The 18,285-nt window shown below is 30.6% G+C and overlaps 2 protein-coding genes across 2 annotated transcripts in view; one reads left to right on the plus strand and one right to left on the minus strand.

Annotated features, from left to right (window-relative positions):
- The window catches only part of LOC100880687 (cyclic GMP-AMP phosphodiesterase SMPDL3A), a 188,355-nt gene that overhangs the window by 110 nt on the left and 169,960 nt on the right, over window positions 1–18,285 (plus strand). The window lies entirely within an intron of this gene.
- Window positions 688–15,060, minus strand: LOC100879899 (glutathione S-transferase 1-1). The gene is made up of 6 exons (XM_012290027.2): window positions 14,903–15,060; window positions 8,147–8,295; window positions 8,010–8,068; window positions 6,128–6,269; window positions 4,655–4,819; window positions 688–925 (listed from the first exon to the last, which is right to left on the minus strand). The coding sequence occupies exons 2-6, from the start codon at window positions 8,285–8,287 to the stop codon at window positions 782–784; spliced, it is 651 nt and encodes a 216-aa protein (XP_012145417.1). The 5' UTR covers window positions 8,288–8,295; window positions 14,903–15,060; the 3' UTR covers window positions 688–781.

Consider the following 18,285-nt stretch of genomic DNA (forward strand, 5'->3'; position numbering starts at 1 on the left):
GGTTAAGTTAGGTTAGGTTATGTATGAGGAACCATATATTAATTACTTATGGTTAGTAACAAGGTTCTAGTTTATAATAATTAATGACTAGATAATAATTCCTAGTAGGTTAATAACTAGTTCTTAACTGTAAGTTAGTGGTTAGGTTATGTATGAGGAACCACATTCTAATTACTTATGATTAGTAACAAGGTTCTAGTTTGTAATAGTTAATGACTAGATAATAATTTCTAATAGGTTAAATTAGATTAGGTTATGTATGAGGAACCACATACTAATTACTAATAGTTAATAACAACGTTCTACCTCATAATACTTAATGACCAGATAATAATTTCTAATAGGTTAAATTAGGTCAGGTTATGTATGAGAAACCACATACTAATTACTACTAGTTAATAACAACGTTCTACCTCATAATACTTAATGACCAGATAATAATTTCTAATAGGTTATCAACTATTTCTTAGCTATAAGTGGTTAGGTTAAGTTTGTTTAAATTAGGTTATGTTTGTATATTTGTTGAGGTGATTTCAAAATGGAGGCTTGGTGATTTGGGTACTTTAGTAATTAAATTAAACTAAGGTATTAACTAACTTAATTGAAGGTCTAGGAATTTAGAACTTAAGGAAATAAGGAACTACAAAATTTACCTGAGGAATTAAGGAACTTTTAAGAATTAGAAAATTCAATACTGACGCAAAATTTTATTTTAAAATTAATAGAACATTAAATTAACAGTTACATTGTTTAAATTTATAAGAGTGCACCATTTAGCTACTCATTTCTTCATCATGCTCTCTGCGAGTGCCTTGAAAGCTTGAACACCTTTGTTGTTGTATTCTTCGTACTTCGGCGCCTCTGATTTCATCCTCGCCAACCACCTGCTGACATTCTTGTATTTGCTGATGTCGTAGTCCAGAACCTGTTGCAAAAATTATTTATCGAATGAACGGAAGAAATGGACTTTACTAGAGATATTTGTACAGCAATTTATTTCTTGGATTACTTCATCTTTGTATAGTAAACTATTTCTTGGATTGCACTTTTTGAATCTTTGAACCGAAGTATAACCTTGAAATAGAAGGGAATGATCTTGAAATAGGAAAGAATAACCTTGAGAGTTTAAAACATCATAAAATTTTAGTACTGAAATTTTGCAACATCAAAATTATCGAATTTCTGATTATTTGAAGTTCAATAATTGTTCAAATTAAAACTGATTATTTGAACATGTGAAACATGTTCGAATTCAAAACAAAATATCACAAAACGTGATAGAGGGCTTAGTTCCCATCTTTTGTTCGTCTTGTTTGATTCAATTATGTTCGAATTTGTGTACGTCAATATTTGTCCACCCCATACACAAATATTTACCTAACGAAAATATCAACGTAGAACGAGTTTGCCTACAAAAATATTTCACTTGTTCGCTAACTGCTCCGAATTTTTCGCGCTATTCCACATTCTAGCAATTTCCATACGTCAATATTTTTTTCTCCTTTCTACGAACAAATATTTGCCAAACGATACGCCACACAAAACTATATTCATAAAAATCTGGGTTTCTGTCATTAATTTTCTATCTTTCGTATTTTCGTTTATACCTCTAACCCCTACATAACCTCTACATTTAGCCACTTACATTACTTAACCTTACATTTTAATTTATTTGTAATTGTTTTTCTATTAGAGGCATTGTTTTATGTTAGAGAGATAGTGATGTCGATTTACATTAAATTCAAACAAATTTTTAACAAGCTCTTACGTTGTCGACGACTTGATATTATTAACAAATTTTCTGAGATGCAAATTTTCAGTAGTCGATAAAAATCAATTTTTGAGCAAAATGAGAAGGCATTTTGGATATCATTAGAACTTTCGCAATTTGTCACGAAAGTGTAGTGATGGAAATAAGTCGACACCTTTGGCGTTTACGAACAAATGCACTTGGATCAACATCACAAATATTTTTGGTAGGAACTACCCTTGTGGAATTCAAAGAGCATATGTAAAATGGCCGACATGTACTTCTGGCCATTGCACACAAAACTACAAAGAAAAATTTTATATTAAATTATTTACAACTAAAGTCACCATAACCTCCAAATACCTTTGCCACTAAATTCATTTGATAAATATCCATGAACTATTGAAATGATATAACAGTTAGGTCTAATACTTTCTTCGTACGATCGGTGGCTAACAACAGAATTTTTGAATTCGTGATTCGAGGCAACAGATTGTTCACGGACTATTATCCCGTATAATTCTGCAGCCTGATGCGAACGTTTGTTCGTGTTAGAATTTCAAGTCCCAGTAGTGGGTCATATGGGAAACAATGTGTTAAGTCAAATAGAAATGTATTGTTCAATTTGTGCCGGTGAAATTACGCGACCACTCTAGTTGCCTTTTATCTGTATCTCGAGAATAAAATGGAAGCTGATGGATACAGAGAAAAATAGTAAATTAAATTTTCAATTCTAATTTCGACATTCTTTTTTCTATTCTTTGATGGTTTAAGTCCTGCGATAAATGTTTTTCAATTTTTTAATTTTATCGATTATTTTTATATTGTGAATTATAGACATTGTATTTTTTAGTGTGAGTAATATTTTACGTGGAGTATTTTTATATTTTTAATTATATATATTATATTTTTTAATGTGAAAAATATTTTATGTCAAATTTTTTAATATTTTGAATTATAGACATTATATTTTTTAATGTGAAAAGTATTTTACGTGGAGTATTTTTATACTTTAAATTCTAGATGCAAAATTCTCAAAGTTTCAATGCTACTAATCTTTGTTTCTAATACACTTTGTAACAGTTTATAAAATATTCTGTCATTTGCAAAAATTTGCATGTAAATATGTAAATACTTGCAAAAATTTCCTATCATTCTCCATGCTAATTTATGAATAATTTATCTATACTATATTTTACTATCTGTCGTTTGTAAAAATATGCATTCAGACAGAATAAAAATACTTTAATATTTCTTTATACTTTACAGAAGTTTATAAATAATTTATTTCAATAAATACTACCATTTCGCCATTTTCTCTAAAAACTTGCATAAACCACAAAACATTATTATTAAAAAAATTTTATAATTTTCATCCCAGTAATTCTTCCACACTCTCCTTTAATATTTCTCGATTCGTATGCATTAAAAATAGCAAGTAAAATGAAGAAACACGTTGTACCCTCGTCAAGATTAAGAATTTCTATTTCCATTTTTGTTTCTTTGTATCTTCGAGGTGTCCGATGTAGGTCGGTAACAAATTACGGAGATACGCCGGGAAAATACTTCGATAAACAAAGAGTTGCATTCAAGTTTTATCAAACATCGTAAATTAAGAACGCTAACAACTAACTGAGCGCTCATTGTTGCCGTCTGACTGATTAACACCGTGTATTCTGCGGTGAAAATGGTTGTACACGGTTCAACACGCTATGGTTATAATTATTCGCAATGATGATCATTTTCATTTGTAATTTAAATTGGTTGATAAATATTTTACGATTTTCTGTAAGTGTAATGCTGGTTACTTCGTGGTTTTAATTTACAAAATTTTTGTTTTGGGATTCTTGGGATTTTTGGGACTTGTGGTACTTTTGGAATTTTTGAATCTTTGGGACTTTTGGAAATTTTGGGATTTTTGGGACTTGTGGGTTTTTTGGGATTTTTGGGACCTTTGGAATTTCTGGGAATTTTGGGACTTGTGGTACTTTTGGAATTTTGGTGATTTCTGGGACCTTTGGGATTTCTGGGATCTTTGGGACTTTTGGGACTTTTGGAAATTTTGGGATTTTTGGGACTTTTGGGTTTTTTGGGATTTTTGGGACCTTTGGAACTTCTGGGAATTTTGGGACTTGTGGTACCTTTGGAATTTTTGGGATTTCTGGGACTTTTGGGATTTTTGGGATCTTTGGGACTTTTGGGACTTTTGGAAATTTTGGGATTTTTGGGACTTTTGGGTTTTTTGGGATTTTTGGGACCTTTGGAATTTCTGGGAATTTTGGGACTTGTGGTACTTTTGGAATTTAGGTGATTTCTGGGACTTTTGGGATTTTTGGGACTTTTGGGGCCTTTGGGATTTTTAGGACTTTTGGGTTTTTTTGGATTTTTGGGACCTTTGGAACTTCTGGGAATTTTGGGACCTTTGGGACTTTTGGGATTTTTAGAATTCTTAGAATTTTTTGCATTTTTGGGACCTTAGAGATTTTTGGAATTTTTAGAATTTTTGGGATTTTTGGGACTCTTGGGATTTTTAGAAATTTTGGAACTTTTGGGATTTTTTGGATTTTTGGGACTTATGTAATTTTAGGAATTTTTAGAACCTTTGAACTTTTGAGATTTTTGGGACCTTTGGGACTTTTGGATTTTTTGGGACTTATAAAACTGTAATATTACATTAACCATAACATCACACCATATCCTAAGAAATTACAATTTCCTCAAATTTTATATCAACTAATTAATCATTTAATATAATCAATCATTATATTAAATAATTAATCATTAAGTAAAACACCCTCCACATATTGCATCAATCAAAACATACTAACAAAAATACATAAAAAAATCAATCCTCCTAACATGATCTAAAAATAAAGTTTTTAAACTGAACAGAAAAAATATTACCTCTGCAGTGGTTACAGTAGCAGTAAGACTCAAATCAGCAAGGGTCATATTATTTCCTGCCACATAGTTTTGCCCCTCGAGGAATTTATCGAGAAATTGGAAGGCTGTACCGAGAGCCTCATATTTGGCTTGGTCTTTCGGCGCTTTAGCAAACACGATCGGATACTGCAAAATATATACATATATAATTAATTAACTGGAATTTTTAATCACTTTGGGCGCAATATAATTTCAGTTGGATCGGTCAATTGAAATAACGTTAACCAGGGAATTTACATGAAAAGGGAATTTGATAAATTAGTTTGACATATGATCTCTGAAATCATAAATTCGGTAATCTGAAATCTTTGAAGTGATATGTTAGTGAATATGGAATAAAATAATAAATTTGGGGGTTTGTAATATTTAAAATAATAAATTTTAAGCTTGAAATCCTAAAAATGGTAAATTAGTTTAAACTTAAATTCTTAAAATTATAAACTGGTGAACCGACTTTAATGAACATTAAAATTAGTGAATCTGAAATTTTTATAAGCATAAATTAGTTTAACATGAAATCCTTAAAATGACAGATTGGTTAACCTAACATCTTTGAAGTGATTTAGTGAATATAAAATAGTTAGAATAATAAATTAGTGGGCTTGAAATATTTAAAATAATAAATTTTAAACTTGAAATCCTAAAAATGATAAATTAGTTTAAAATAAAATTCTTAAAATTATAAATTAGTACATATAAAATCTTTACAGGCAAAAATTAGCTTAACATAAAATTCTTAAAACGATAAACGAGTGAAGCTAAAATCTTTAGAAACATAAATTTAGTTAACATAAACTCTTCAAAATGATAAACTAGTAAACGTAAAATCCTTACAAGGATAAATTAGCTTAACCTAAAGTCCATAAAACAATAATCTAGTGAACCTAAAATCTTTAGAGTTACAAATCAGTTAACCTAAAATCCTTAGAACAATAAATCACTTAACCTAAAATTCTAAAAATGATAAATCATTTAACCTAAAATCTTAAAACTACTAAATCAGTGAACGTAGAATCCCTCAAATAATAAACTAGTAAACCTAATATTTATAAAACAATAATCTATTGTCCCTAAAATCCACAAAAAAATAATCTAACATCCCTAAAATCCACAAACAACAAATCAGTCAACGATTCTCCAAAATAATAAAACACGTAACGTCCATCTTGGAAAACTTTCACTCGCTCAAGAAAGCCTTATAAAACCTTATATATTTTCCCAATGCACATTATGAAATAAACAAACGTCCATCGTACAAAAAATCCATCCACCCAAAAAAAACTTACAAAACCATATATTATCACAATGCACCCTATGAAATAAATTTCATCGACCACAACGTCCATCTTGAAAAAATATCAACGTCCCAAGAAAAACATACAAAAGCATTTATTTCCACAATTCATATCATAAAATAAATGAATCGATACTCACATAATAATCGGAAAAGGCTTTGTACAAGGTACAAGCATCGAAGTATAGTCTTTGATTAACGACCGCACGTTTTTTTGGGTCCTTCGGGTACAGGTTGTCGTTTTTGCCATACTGATCCGCCAAGTATGTCATAATGGCACGGCTAAAAGGAAAAAGAGCGAGCATACGCTATACTTATTTCTATTTACGGCATTCGCAATCATTATTACGACATGTTCCACCAACGTAACTCGAACGAGAAAGTCACTCATGGTATCTCGACGATCAACTGTTGCTAAACTATGGGAATTCTATCCGATTGTTAACGGGAAATTGAGGAAATCGATTGAAATTACTTTCGAGAGACTCGATACTTTGTACAATTTCACGACACGAACTTTCTGTTATTTCTTCGTTCTTCGTTTTGTGGAATTTGTTCGTACACGATTTTTACTGATTTAAGTACATTTAATAAGTTATGGGTTGTTTTAGTGATAATAATTTGTTATTTTAGTGATAATAATTTAATAATTTAAGTGTCATTTTACTAATAATAATTTAATAATTTAAGTGTCATTTTAGTAATAATAATTTAATAATTTAAGTGTCATTTTAGTAATAATAATTTCATAATTTAAGTGTTATTTTACTAATAATAATTTAATAATTTAAGTGTTATTTTAGTAATAATAATTTAATAATTTAAGTATTATTTTACTAATAATAATTTAATAATTTAAGTGTTATTTTACTAATAATAATTTAATAATTTAGGTGTCATTTTAGTAATAATAATATAATAATTTAAGTGTCATTTTAGTAATAATAATTTAATAATTTAAGTGTCATTTTACTAATAATAATTTCATAATTTAAGTGTCATTTTACTAATAATAATTTTAATAATTTAAGTGTTACTTTACTAATAATAATTTAATAATTGAAGTGTTATTTTACTAATAATAATTTAATAATTTAAGTGTTATTTTACTAATAATAATTTAATAATTTAAGTGTCATTTTAGTAATAATAATTTAATAATTTAAGTGTTATTTTACTAACAATAATTTAATAATTGAAGTGTTATTTTACTAATAATAATTTAATAATTGAAGTGTTATTTTACTAATAATAATTTAATAATTTAAGTGTTATTTCAGTAATAATGATTTCATAATTTAAGTGTTATTTTAGTAATAATTTTTTGAGGTTATTTATCAGTTCATTTATTTCATTTTTCATGAGACTGATTTTACAAGTGTGTCACTGTTTTTTATATTTTTTACGAGGTTCATAATAATTTTATTGATAATTTTTTGCTGATGATTTTTAATGTATATACATTATTTATGATGATGATGATGATTAGCGTTATGGGCATCGACTGCCATGGTCATTAGCCCACATTATTTATGAGGTTCATAGTTTTATTTATAATTTTTTTGCTGACGATTTTTTATGTACATACATTCTTTATGAGCTTCATAATTTTACTGATAATTTTTTGCTGATGATTTTTAATGTATATATATTATTTATGAAGTTCATAGTTTTTTTGATAATTTTTTACTGATGATTTTTAATGTACATATACATTCTTTATGAATTTCATGATTTTACTGAAATAATAATAATAATCATGTACTAATATTTCATATCAAGTTGATATAATCTGCTAGTAATTTTACTACTAATTTTTTAAGTGTCTCTATAAATATTTTTTGAGGTTGAATTTTAATAACTTACTAAAAACTCTATCAACAATATTTTATATAATTTTTTCAAGTTCGAAAATTTAAACCCAGCAAACACCAGATAATGCATTTACAAATAAATAACTTTTAATCCTAATAAATCACTTCACAATAAATATTCTATATTTTACCAGTAAAATAAAATTACCTTTCCCACAAACAGAATCCATTATCGTCGATCGTCGGAATAGTATGTTGCGGATTAATCTGTAGAAAACAATTCGTTACAAACATTTCACAAAAACCGTAATTTAATCAAGTCCGTAATCTCTAAAGAAGTTTGACCTTCAAGTATTCCGGCTTCAAGTGTGCGCCGTTCATTAAGTCCACATCTTTGAAGTTCATTTCAACTCCAAGAGCGGCCGCCGACAAAGCAACAGCGCGGCATGGAGAACTTCCGGGAAGTTGATAAAAATCGATCGGCATCGTACTTTCTGTAATAACGTGCGAAACGTTGTTATGTAGGTCACTTTTTCCAGCAGCAATATACCGAAGTTGCTTTTAATCGATTCGAAGGTAATTTGTTACACTGTGCTCGATGGCGGAACGTGTGAACATGTGTGTGTCATACGGAAACGCTTGCTCAATTGATAGACTTCTGGATCAGTAGGTTCTAATATTTCTAGTTCACTTTTATGTTCTAAATTTTGTACTTTTATGTTGTAATTTGTACTAGAGTTAGGTAGACTGTATAGACTGTAATATACAGTATGTAGTATACATATATGTAGTAATGTATGTAGTATTATAATAATATAATAGTAATATGGTAATGCAATATAAACTGTAATATAGTATACAGACTTTTTATTGTAGATTTTATATTCTATATTCCACATATAGCAACTTTAATATGGAGTTTAACACTGAATCTACCGGTGACCAATGCACACTTTTCTGAAATTAAAAATGAATTTACTAAATAAATAAATAGATGATAAAACATGAATTAATTCTTTACTTTCATGAATAATTCGAAAGAAATTGTTTTAACAAATTTTGTAAGTGAACATGAAAAACTTGTAAAAGGATCATGTGTTTTGGTAGTTTTAGTGTTAAATTTACATCCACAAATCTATGTTCCATATTCCTAAATTCCTGTATCCTCAATTCTATATATGATTTCTACTTGCTTAGATCTCTATATAGAGATCTATAGCCAAATTAAAATATCTATAAATTTCTATTTGTTGAAATATATATTTACTTAAATCTCTATGTATCCAAATATTTATTTGCCTAAACATCTATTTGTCCAAATCTCAATTTACCCAAATCTCCATTTGACCAAATCTCAACTTGTCCAAGTCTCTATTTGACTAAATCTCCATGTGACCAAATCTCTATTTGTCCAAATCTCAACTTGCCCAAATCTGTATTTGACCAAATTTATACTTGTCCAAATCTCAACTTATCCAAATCTCAGTTTGCCCAAATCTCTATTTGACTAAATCTCCATGTGACCAAATCTCTATTTGTCCAAATTTCAACTTGCCCAAATCTGTATTTGACCAAATTTATACTTGTCCAAATCTCAACTTATCCAAATCTCAGTTTGCCCAAATCTCTATTTGACTAAATCTCCATGTGACCAAATCTCTATTTGTCCAAATTTCAACTTGCCCAAATCTGTATTTGACCAAATTTATACTTGTCCAAATCTCAAATTATCCAAATCTCTACTTGACCAAATCTCAGTTTACCCAAATCTCTATTTGACTAAATCTCCATGTGACCAAATCTCAACTTCACCAAATCTCTACTTGACCAAATCTCCATTTGACCAAATCTCTACTTGACCAAATCTCCATGTGACCAAATCTCTATTTGTCCAAATTTCAACTTGCCCAAATCTGTATTTGACCAAATTTATACTTGTCCAAATCTCAAATTATCCAAATCTCTACTTGACCAAATCTCAGTTTACCCAAATCTCTATTTGACTAAATCTCCATGTGACCAAATCTCAACTTCACCAAATCTCTACTTGACCAAATCTCCATTTGACCAAATCTCTACTTGACCAAATCTCCATGTGACCAAATCTCTATTTGTCCAAATTTCAACTTGCCCAAATCTGTATTTGACCAAATTTATACTTGTCCAAATCTCAAATTATCCAAATCTCTACTTGACCAAATCTCCATTTGACCAAATCTCAACTTATCCAAATCTCTACTTGACCAAATCTCCATTTGACCAAATCTCAACTTATCCAAATCTCTACTTCACCAAATCTCAGTTTGCCCAAATCTCCATTTGACCAAATCTCAACTTATCCAAATCTCTACTTGACCAAATCTCCATTTGACCAAATCTCAACTTATCCAAATCTCTACTTCACCAAATCTCAACTTGCTCAAAGCTCAACTTGCCCAAATCTCAACTTGCCTAAATCTCCACTTGCCCAAATCTCAACTTTCCCAAAATTCATCCAAATCCCTATATGCCAAACTCTCCATATCCCCAAATCCACAATTATCCAAATCTCTACATCCCCAACCCCACAATCATCCAACTCTCCACCAAATCCAAAATCTTCCAAATCTCTACATCCTCAAACCAATAATTCTTCACATTTCTGATAAAATATATAATCTCCATAATTCTCCAAATGCACAATTCTTCTTTATCCCCAATTGTCCACATCTCTCTACATATACGAACATTCATTTAAAAAGTAATAAAAATTGTATTAATCTATGTCATCACAAAATTTAGACAAACATCAAATTACTATATATATTTAATTACGTAAATTTAATTGTCTGATGGTTCTAATTACAGTCTAAATTACATATGCTCAGCTTTCAGTTTCTCACTTCAATCGAAATAGTAAGGTGATAGATGGAAGGTGTTTAATTGATCTCAATTCCCTGCTGCTGCATTCCGCATTGACAAGCGACACGCTGACTGGTGTGCAAATTTAATTTAATCAAATAATGATGGAATTAGAGAAATATATATTTGATTATTCTGAGGAAAATGAACGTGTTTGCTGTCTCGACGAAAATGTTGTTTAATAAATTATTATTAGAAGAATTTTTAAACGTATGTTTGTTTCAGGACTTTAGATATTAAATACTACTTCATCATTTCTTTTTATACATTCATCATAATAATTTTAAAAACAATACCATACTAATTTGTAATCGATGTTTACAAAGTTTAATCTCAAGGTTTTGATAACTCAGTTATCAAGAAAGAAGCAAGTATCACACTGTGTGAAACTCTATAGTATAAAATCGTATAATTAATTAGATGCTTCATGTAATCACAAACATATTACAGTTAGTATTTTAAAATGCATTATCACTGTGGTTAATGAGTTATGTGATAAAAAGGAACTGTCGTGCCCACTTCATAAAACAGTATGAATCATCAGTAGAACCTTGGATATCAACACTCTGTTGATTAATGTGTTTATAACTACACATGTAACATTTTGCAACTGTAGTCAGTAATTTACTTCTACTTTCTGTGTATGTATTTATCACATTTTTTTGTGATAACAGTTTGCAATTGAAATTAGTAGAAACGAACATAATTGACACATAACCTCTTTTTTTAGTGTGGAAATAAAAATATGTAACATGTAATGTAAGAAGAAGTCAGAAAAATATAAGAATAGTTAAATATATTAATTACAGTAATTGATACTATTAATTATTAAGAAAAATGACTAATTTAAAAATTTATCTTTCTGTCCTAACCTTAAATTTTTGTTTTGAATATTTTATATTATGTATGTAGTATAATATTATTTTAAGACTGCACAATATTAATTTAACATAGCACAAAATTAATTGTATATAATATAATTTTAATACAATTTTAAATAGTGTTAATAAAATTTTAATACAGCTTTAAATTGTATTAACATAATTTTAACACAATTTTAAATTGTATTAAAACAATTTTAATCAAGTATTTAATAATGCTTGTGCAGTTTTATAAAATTGTATTAATTAAAAATAACAATAATAAAATCGTGTATATATAACTTACAATTGTATACAATTACATTAAACATTAATACTGTGTTATTATAAATTAACACCATGTCATGTAAAATAATATTATGTTATATTATGCTGTACACAATATCAATTTAATATAACACAATTTTAACACAAATCCATATATTAAAAAAAATAATAAAAAAATTGTACACATATAATTTACAATTGTATACAATCACGTTATCAATTAACACAGTGTCACAATAAATTAATACTCACTAAAATAATATTATGCTACATACTACATGAAACAACATTAACACGCCTACTATACATAACACATAATAAGTCTCATAATTAATATTTCAGTATTAAAATTTGTTGCGTATCACCAGTGCCCAATTAATCGTTTTGATACGCGAGTCACTGGAAACTCCCATGCCAATCACCGTATTAATAATTCTCATTATAACGTGTCACACGACCGTTTTTACTGTAATAATCAATGTGATCACAGAAAATTACTACCACCTATCTTGATGACCTAAATTGCTAAAGTAAATACGTGTCCGCGTACATACATGACAATAGCGTGACCAGGTATTGCCAGGGACCATTAACTATAAGAATAAATAATAGCTTTTGGATCAATGAACCAGTCCACGCTTTGGCTCGTTATCGCGTTAACTGATACGAGGGTCAACGTTGACCGATATCAGGGACGCATTATCCACCGAATAAAGCAATCACGTATTTTCGAGATACTGTGGAAAGTTTTTTTTTATACATTTGTTTTCATGGTCAATAAGTTTTAGACTAGTTTTCAATTTTCATAAATACTAGGATTTTAACTTGTGCATTTTTTAAGATATGTATCTTTCTGGTTCGATGTAATATAATGTTACATCACAGTTTTGAGATTTCGTGAATTGCAAAAGTGTACACTTTCTAAAATGTGTAGATTCCAAATTCCATAGTTATTAAATTTCCCAGATTCTAAATTCGACAGTTTCTAAATTCCCTAGATTCTAAATTCGACAGTTTCTAAATTCCCTAGATTCCAAATTCTACAATTCCAAATTCCACAGTTCCTAAATTCCCTAGATTTTTAATTCGACAGTTCCTAAATTCCCTAGATTCCAAATTCCACAGTTCCTAAATTCCCTAGATTCCAAACTCCACAGTTCCTAAATTCCCTAGATTCTAAATTCGACAGTTTCTAAATTCCTTAGATTTCAAATTCTACAATTCCAAATTCCACAGCTCCTAAATTCCCAAGATTCCAAATTCCACAGTTCCTAAATTCCCTAGATTCCAAATTCCACAGTTCCTAAATTTCCTAGATTTCAAATCCCACAGATCCTAAATTCCTTAGATTCCAAATTCCTCAATTTCTAAATTCCCTAGACTCCAAATTCCACAGTTCCCAAATTCCCTATACTCCAAATTCCTCAGTTTCTAAATTCCCTATATTCCAAATCCCACAGTTCCTATATTCCCTGGACTCCAAATTCCTCAGTTTCTAAATTCCCTATATTCCAAATCCCACAGATCCTAAATTCCCTACATTCCAAATCCCACAGATCCTAAATTCTCTAAATTCCAAATTCCGCAGTTCCTAAACTCCCTACACTTCAAATTCCATAGTTCTTAAATTCCCTAGATTGTAAATTCCCTATATTTAAATTCTTGAATTCCCAAATTTCCAAATTACCCAACAATCAAATCACCAAATCCCAAAATTTAATAAATTCTCCATTTCATAAATTTCTAATTTTGAAAATTTTCTAGTTCTGAATGCATAAATTTCAAATTTCCCCAGTTCCCAAATTCCCTAGGTCCTAAACTCTTCCACTGAAAAATCCCAAAATTGCAATAGTCAATGATTCAACAATTTTCAAATTGCAAGACTTAATAATTAAGTAATGAATAGCTCAGTAATATAGTCATTCAATAATTTTCTAATTCAGTAATTCAGTAATTCCATAATTTAATAACTCAATAATTCAACAATTTCGTGACTTATTAATACAAGAATTCCATACGTCCATAATTCTATAATTCGATTGTTCCATGATTCATTAACTTAATAATTTGTTAAGTACAATAGCCTTAGTTAAGTTAATTGATTCTACAATTCGACAACTTAATAAGCCTCTAACTCCATAACTCAATAACTCAAACACTCAATACCTGAGTGACTTAACTTTTCAGCAATACCAATATTTTGAAATTAAAAAAAGTCCCTAACTCAAAAACGTTCCTAATCATTTCCAATATCCAAAATTTCAAACATCCAACACTAAATCCCCCACCTTAATTCTATACATCCCCTATGCCCCAGGTTCTCCACCCCTTAATTCTACGCATAGGGCTAGGTGGTTTAGAAATTACCCCACCTTTTGCTTAGCTTTTAATACACAGGTGGATAATTTCACACCTTGAAAAGTCTAAGTTATTTACAGTCATACAATTTAATATTTTATTACGTTGACAATACCCTATAAACGCCAGTAAATGCCTAAATGATATATGCCTAATTACATAATACCCTATAGATAACAGTAAATGCCTAAATTATATAATGTCCATATACTCTGTTCAACTAGTTTTTATTTTTTTTTAAAATTGAGTGCCTCAAAGACTAAACTCCCAAACACAAAATCATCCTAAAACCTTCCTCTAACTCCCAATTAATTCCACCACGCAAGACCCCGCCCTCTATCCAATTAACCCCGCAAACGAGTCACTTCTCCGTTAAATCTTACATAACCTAGAACCACCTGACCCCGAATCTCGCCTAATAATTATCGTCCAGAAATTTCAGCGTCACCGGATCGCGGTGCACCGCGCACAGTTCGAGCACAGCGTTACAGTAGAACGCGTCAACATTGGCCCACGGTACAGAACAAACAATCAAGATCACGTTCGATTTGCCACGAAATCGGTTGTTTCAGCGTGGCAACTCGAACCGACCCGATAATCGATCCGACGGTTCCATTAGGAGCTGAAAGCACAACACGAAATCGAACGCGAGGATGATTTGTGGACGGATATCGCGAAGAAAATCCGTACGTACTTTGCTCGATGGTACTCCACGAGATAATTGCGAACTGTCTAAACGAGTTACCGGTCGACTCGTTTTATAAACGCAGCCGTATCTCAGAGACGGCCTCGTTTTCAGCCAACCAACGCGGACTGCAACGCGCAGGCTCAAAAGATTCCAACCTGTTACTGCAGGCGTCGCCTCCGACGAGTTTCTTCATCGACCGACGCTTCTCGATCGATTGCGTCATGACTGATACAATCGCTTTGAGTGTGTTCCGAGAAATCGCGATTACGCTGAGTCATTATGAGACTTGCATTTTTTTATTGTAAGACGTGTGGAGGTGTGGATTCTTGTGGAGAGGTATGGAAAGGAGCTGAGCGAGGGAGATTAATTCTGTGGAATTTGGAGTGTTTGAATGATTTTGGCATTTTGGGCGATTTTAGATGGATTTGGGTGACTGGAGAGTTGGGGATTTTAGAGGACTTCATGTGAATTTTATGTTATTTGAGAGTTGAGGATTTTGGAGGATTTTTGTGGATTTTTAGGTCACTGGAGAATTACGGATTTTCGTCGACTTTGGATCGATTTGGGTGATTGGAGAGTTGGGGATTTTGGAGGATTTTATGTGGATTTTATGTCATTGGAGAGTTGAGGATTTTTGAGGATTTTATGTGGATTTTAGATCGCTGGAGATTTAGGAATTTTGATCGACTTTGGATCGATTTGGGTGATTGAAGAGTTGAGGATTTTGGACGATTTTATATGGATATTATGTTATTTGAGAGTTGGGGATTTTGGAGGATTTTATGTGGACTTTAGGTCATTAGAGAATTAGGGATTTTGGTTGACTTTAGATCAATTTGGGTAATTCGAGAGTTAGGGATTTTGGACGAGTTTGCATCGATTTTAGGTAATTAGAGAGGAAGGGATTTTGGTCAACTTGAGATAAATTTGGGTGATTGGAGAGTTAGGGATTATCAAAGATTCTATGTGGATTTTAGGTCATTGAAGAGTTAGGGATTTTGGTAGAGTTTGGATCGACTTTAGGTAATTTGGGAGTAAGGGATTTTGGTCCATTTTAGGTCAATTTTAGGTAACTGGAGAGTTGGAGATTTTGGACAAGATTATATGGATTTTAGGTCATTGGAGAGTTAGGGATTTTGGTCAACTTTAGGTCGATTTTAGGTAATTTGAGAGTTAGGGATTTTGGTCGGTTTTGGATAGATTTTAGGTAATTGAAGTGTTGGGGATTTGAGGTCCAATTTTGGGATGATGGGAATTTAGAAATTTGGGATTTAGGACTTTTGGGACATGGAAGGTTGGGATTTAGAGGGACTCGAAATTTAGAAATTTGGGATTTAAGAATTTTGCGACATGGAAGGTTGGAATTTGGTAATTTGGGATTTCGAAATTTTGGGACATGGAAGGTTGGAATTTAGAAATTTGGAATTTAGTAATTTTTGGAAGTGGAAGGTTGGAATTTAGAAATTTTTGGAAGAGGGAGGTTGGAATTTTGTAATTTTTGGAAGTGGATGGTTGGAATTTAGAAATTTGGAATTTAGTAATTTTTGGAAGTGGGAGGTTGGAATTTAGAAATTTGGAATTTAGTAATTTTTGGAAGAGGGAGGTTGGAATTTTGTAATTTTTGGAAGTGGATGGTTGGAATTTAGAAATTTGGAATTTAGTAATTTTTGGAAGTGGGAGGTTGGAATTTAGAAATTTGGAGTTTAGTAATTTTTGGAAATAGAAGGTTGGAATTTAGAAATTTTGGGACCTGAAAAGTTGGAATTTGGAGGGTCTAGAAATTTAGAAATTTTGAAACGTGAAAGGTTGGGATTTAGAAGGTCCAGAAACTTAGAAATTTGAGACTCAGAGATTTTAACTATTCATAAATTTGAAGTTTGAGATTTTTACGTCGTTGGAATTTTGGGAATACAAAGTTCATATTTATTCTCAGTTCTACATTCGCCATTGATATATACAAAATGATACCTACACTATTTTTCTAACCTAACCTAACTTCAGACCATAACCTGAAACCTTGATAAATTTGTATTTAAACACACTCCAACTCTACTAATCTTAAAAATTATATAACAAAAGTATATTCTACCTAAAACCTTCCACTTAATATTACTTAATATTTACCTCCATAAACAATTTTAAAAAATGTTCAACTTCTCAATTTTCATCTTTTTCAAATGTCGTCTTGAACTAATTCTTTCAGACATTTTATTTAACTCTTAACCTATCTTAACATAACCTAACTCTTACAAAGTCAGTAATTTTCAAGTAATTTTCAACTAAAATACCTTTCCCTGAATTATCAATTATTTTTTACAATTATACTTATTGTACCTAATATTGTATCTAATTGTACCTAACATGAATTTAAACCATACACATTGCATAGAGAATAAAATATTTGCATCTAGTGAGTCACACATGTATTTTACTTGAAATAAACACACACGAAAGAAAAAAAAGCGAATTGTTCCATGAAAACGTAACACAGATGCAAATAGCTACAAAATTGAGCATGTTCAATATAGATTTACGAGTGATAAACGAAAAACGAAACTGTAATGTCACCCTGTTAACCGAATGACGCATCTGCTGCTCATACCGCCATGATTCAGCGAAAAGACCCCACGAAGAAATACTATTTTCCCGCGGGAAGAATGTTGGGTAATTGATCGGATACATTTTTTCCGTCCCCATTTCATGGAAGTTTGCGTTACATGCTAATTTGAACTAACAAATGTTTCAACGTTGGCAAATATTTCTTTTTAATCTGCAATCTTTGCGTTCGTCATTTCATTAGTATTTCACAGTGCAAAGAATGGGAAAATGAGGGACGGAGATGGTAGAATGATGGAAAGATGAAGATTAGAGTGTAAATAGTTTTTTTTAATTTGTTTGTTGTGCGAATGTAATATTTATTAGATGTAACTGAAACAGTGTAGAAATAGTTTATTTACAAATTTTTTAATTTAAAAATATTACAGGTTCTAAAGTTATAATATTTATATTTTTAAATTTGAAAAAAAATGCTGAAGTATTCAGAGGATTAAACAATAGATTTCAAGATCTTACAGAATTCAGTAACTTGAAAGTTTCAAACCTTCAAAATTCTACATAACCTTAAACCTTCATACTCTTAAAATTTTAAGACCTGAAACCTCTAAAATTCCATCATTTAAAAATCTCAAAGCGTCCAATTTCAAGAAATGTCAACCCGCCAACTGTAAAACCTGTCTGAACCCAGAAATCGGCACCGAAATATGTCTAAAATGGCCGCAGTCTCAGCGGAGCGCCGTACGCGGCCATTAAGCGATTCTCCTGAAACGTGTCGAATTATCGAGAAAAGCACTCGATACCGGGCATAATAAGTTCACGACAATTTGAGTCGA

Source organism: Megachile rotundata, chromosome 13, assembly GCF_050947335.1.
Source record: "Megachile rotundata isolate GNS110a chromosome 13, iyMegRotu1, whole genome shotgun sequence".
Classification (NCBI taxonomy): domain Eukaryota; kingdom Metazoa; phylum Arthropoda; class Insecta; order Hymenoptera; family Megachilidae; genus Megachile; species Megachile rotundata.

What these genes read in the sequence shown, in the direction of transcription:
- LOC100879899 (XM_012290027.2), bottom strand. Translation starts at nt 8,287, where the DNA reads ATGCCGATCGATTTTTATCAACTTCCCGGAAGTTCTCCATGCCGCGCT. An exon ending in TGAAGCCGGAATACTTGAAG is followed by an intron (nt 8,069 to 8,146) that starts GTCAAACTTCTT and finishes TGTTTTCTACAG; the next exon opens with ATTAATCCGCAACATACTAT. An exon ending in AAGCCTTTTCCGATTATTAT is followed by an intron (nt 4,820 to 6,127) that starts GTGAGTATCGAT and finishes TATATTTTGCAG; the next exon opens with TATCCGATCGTGTTTGCTAA.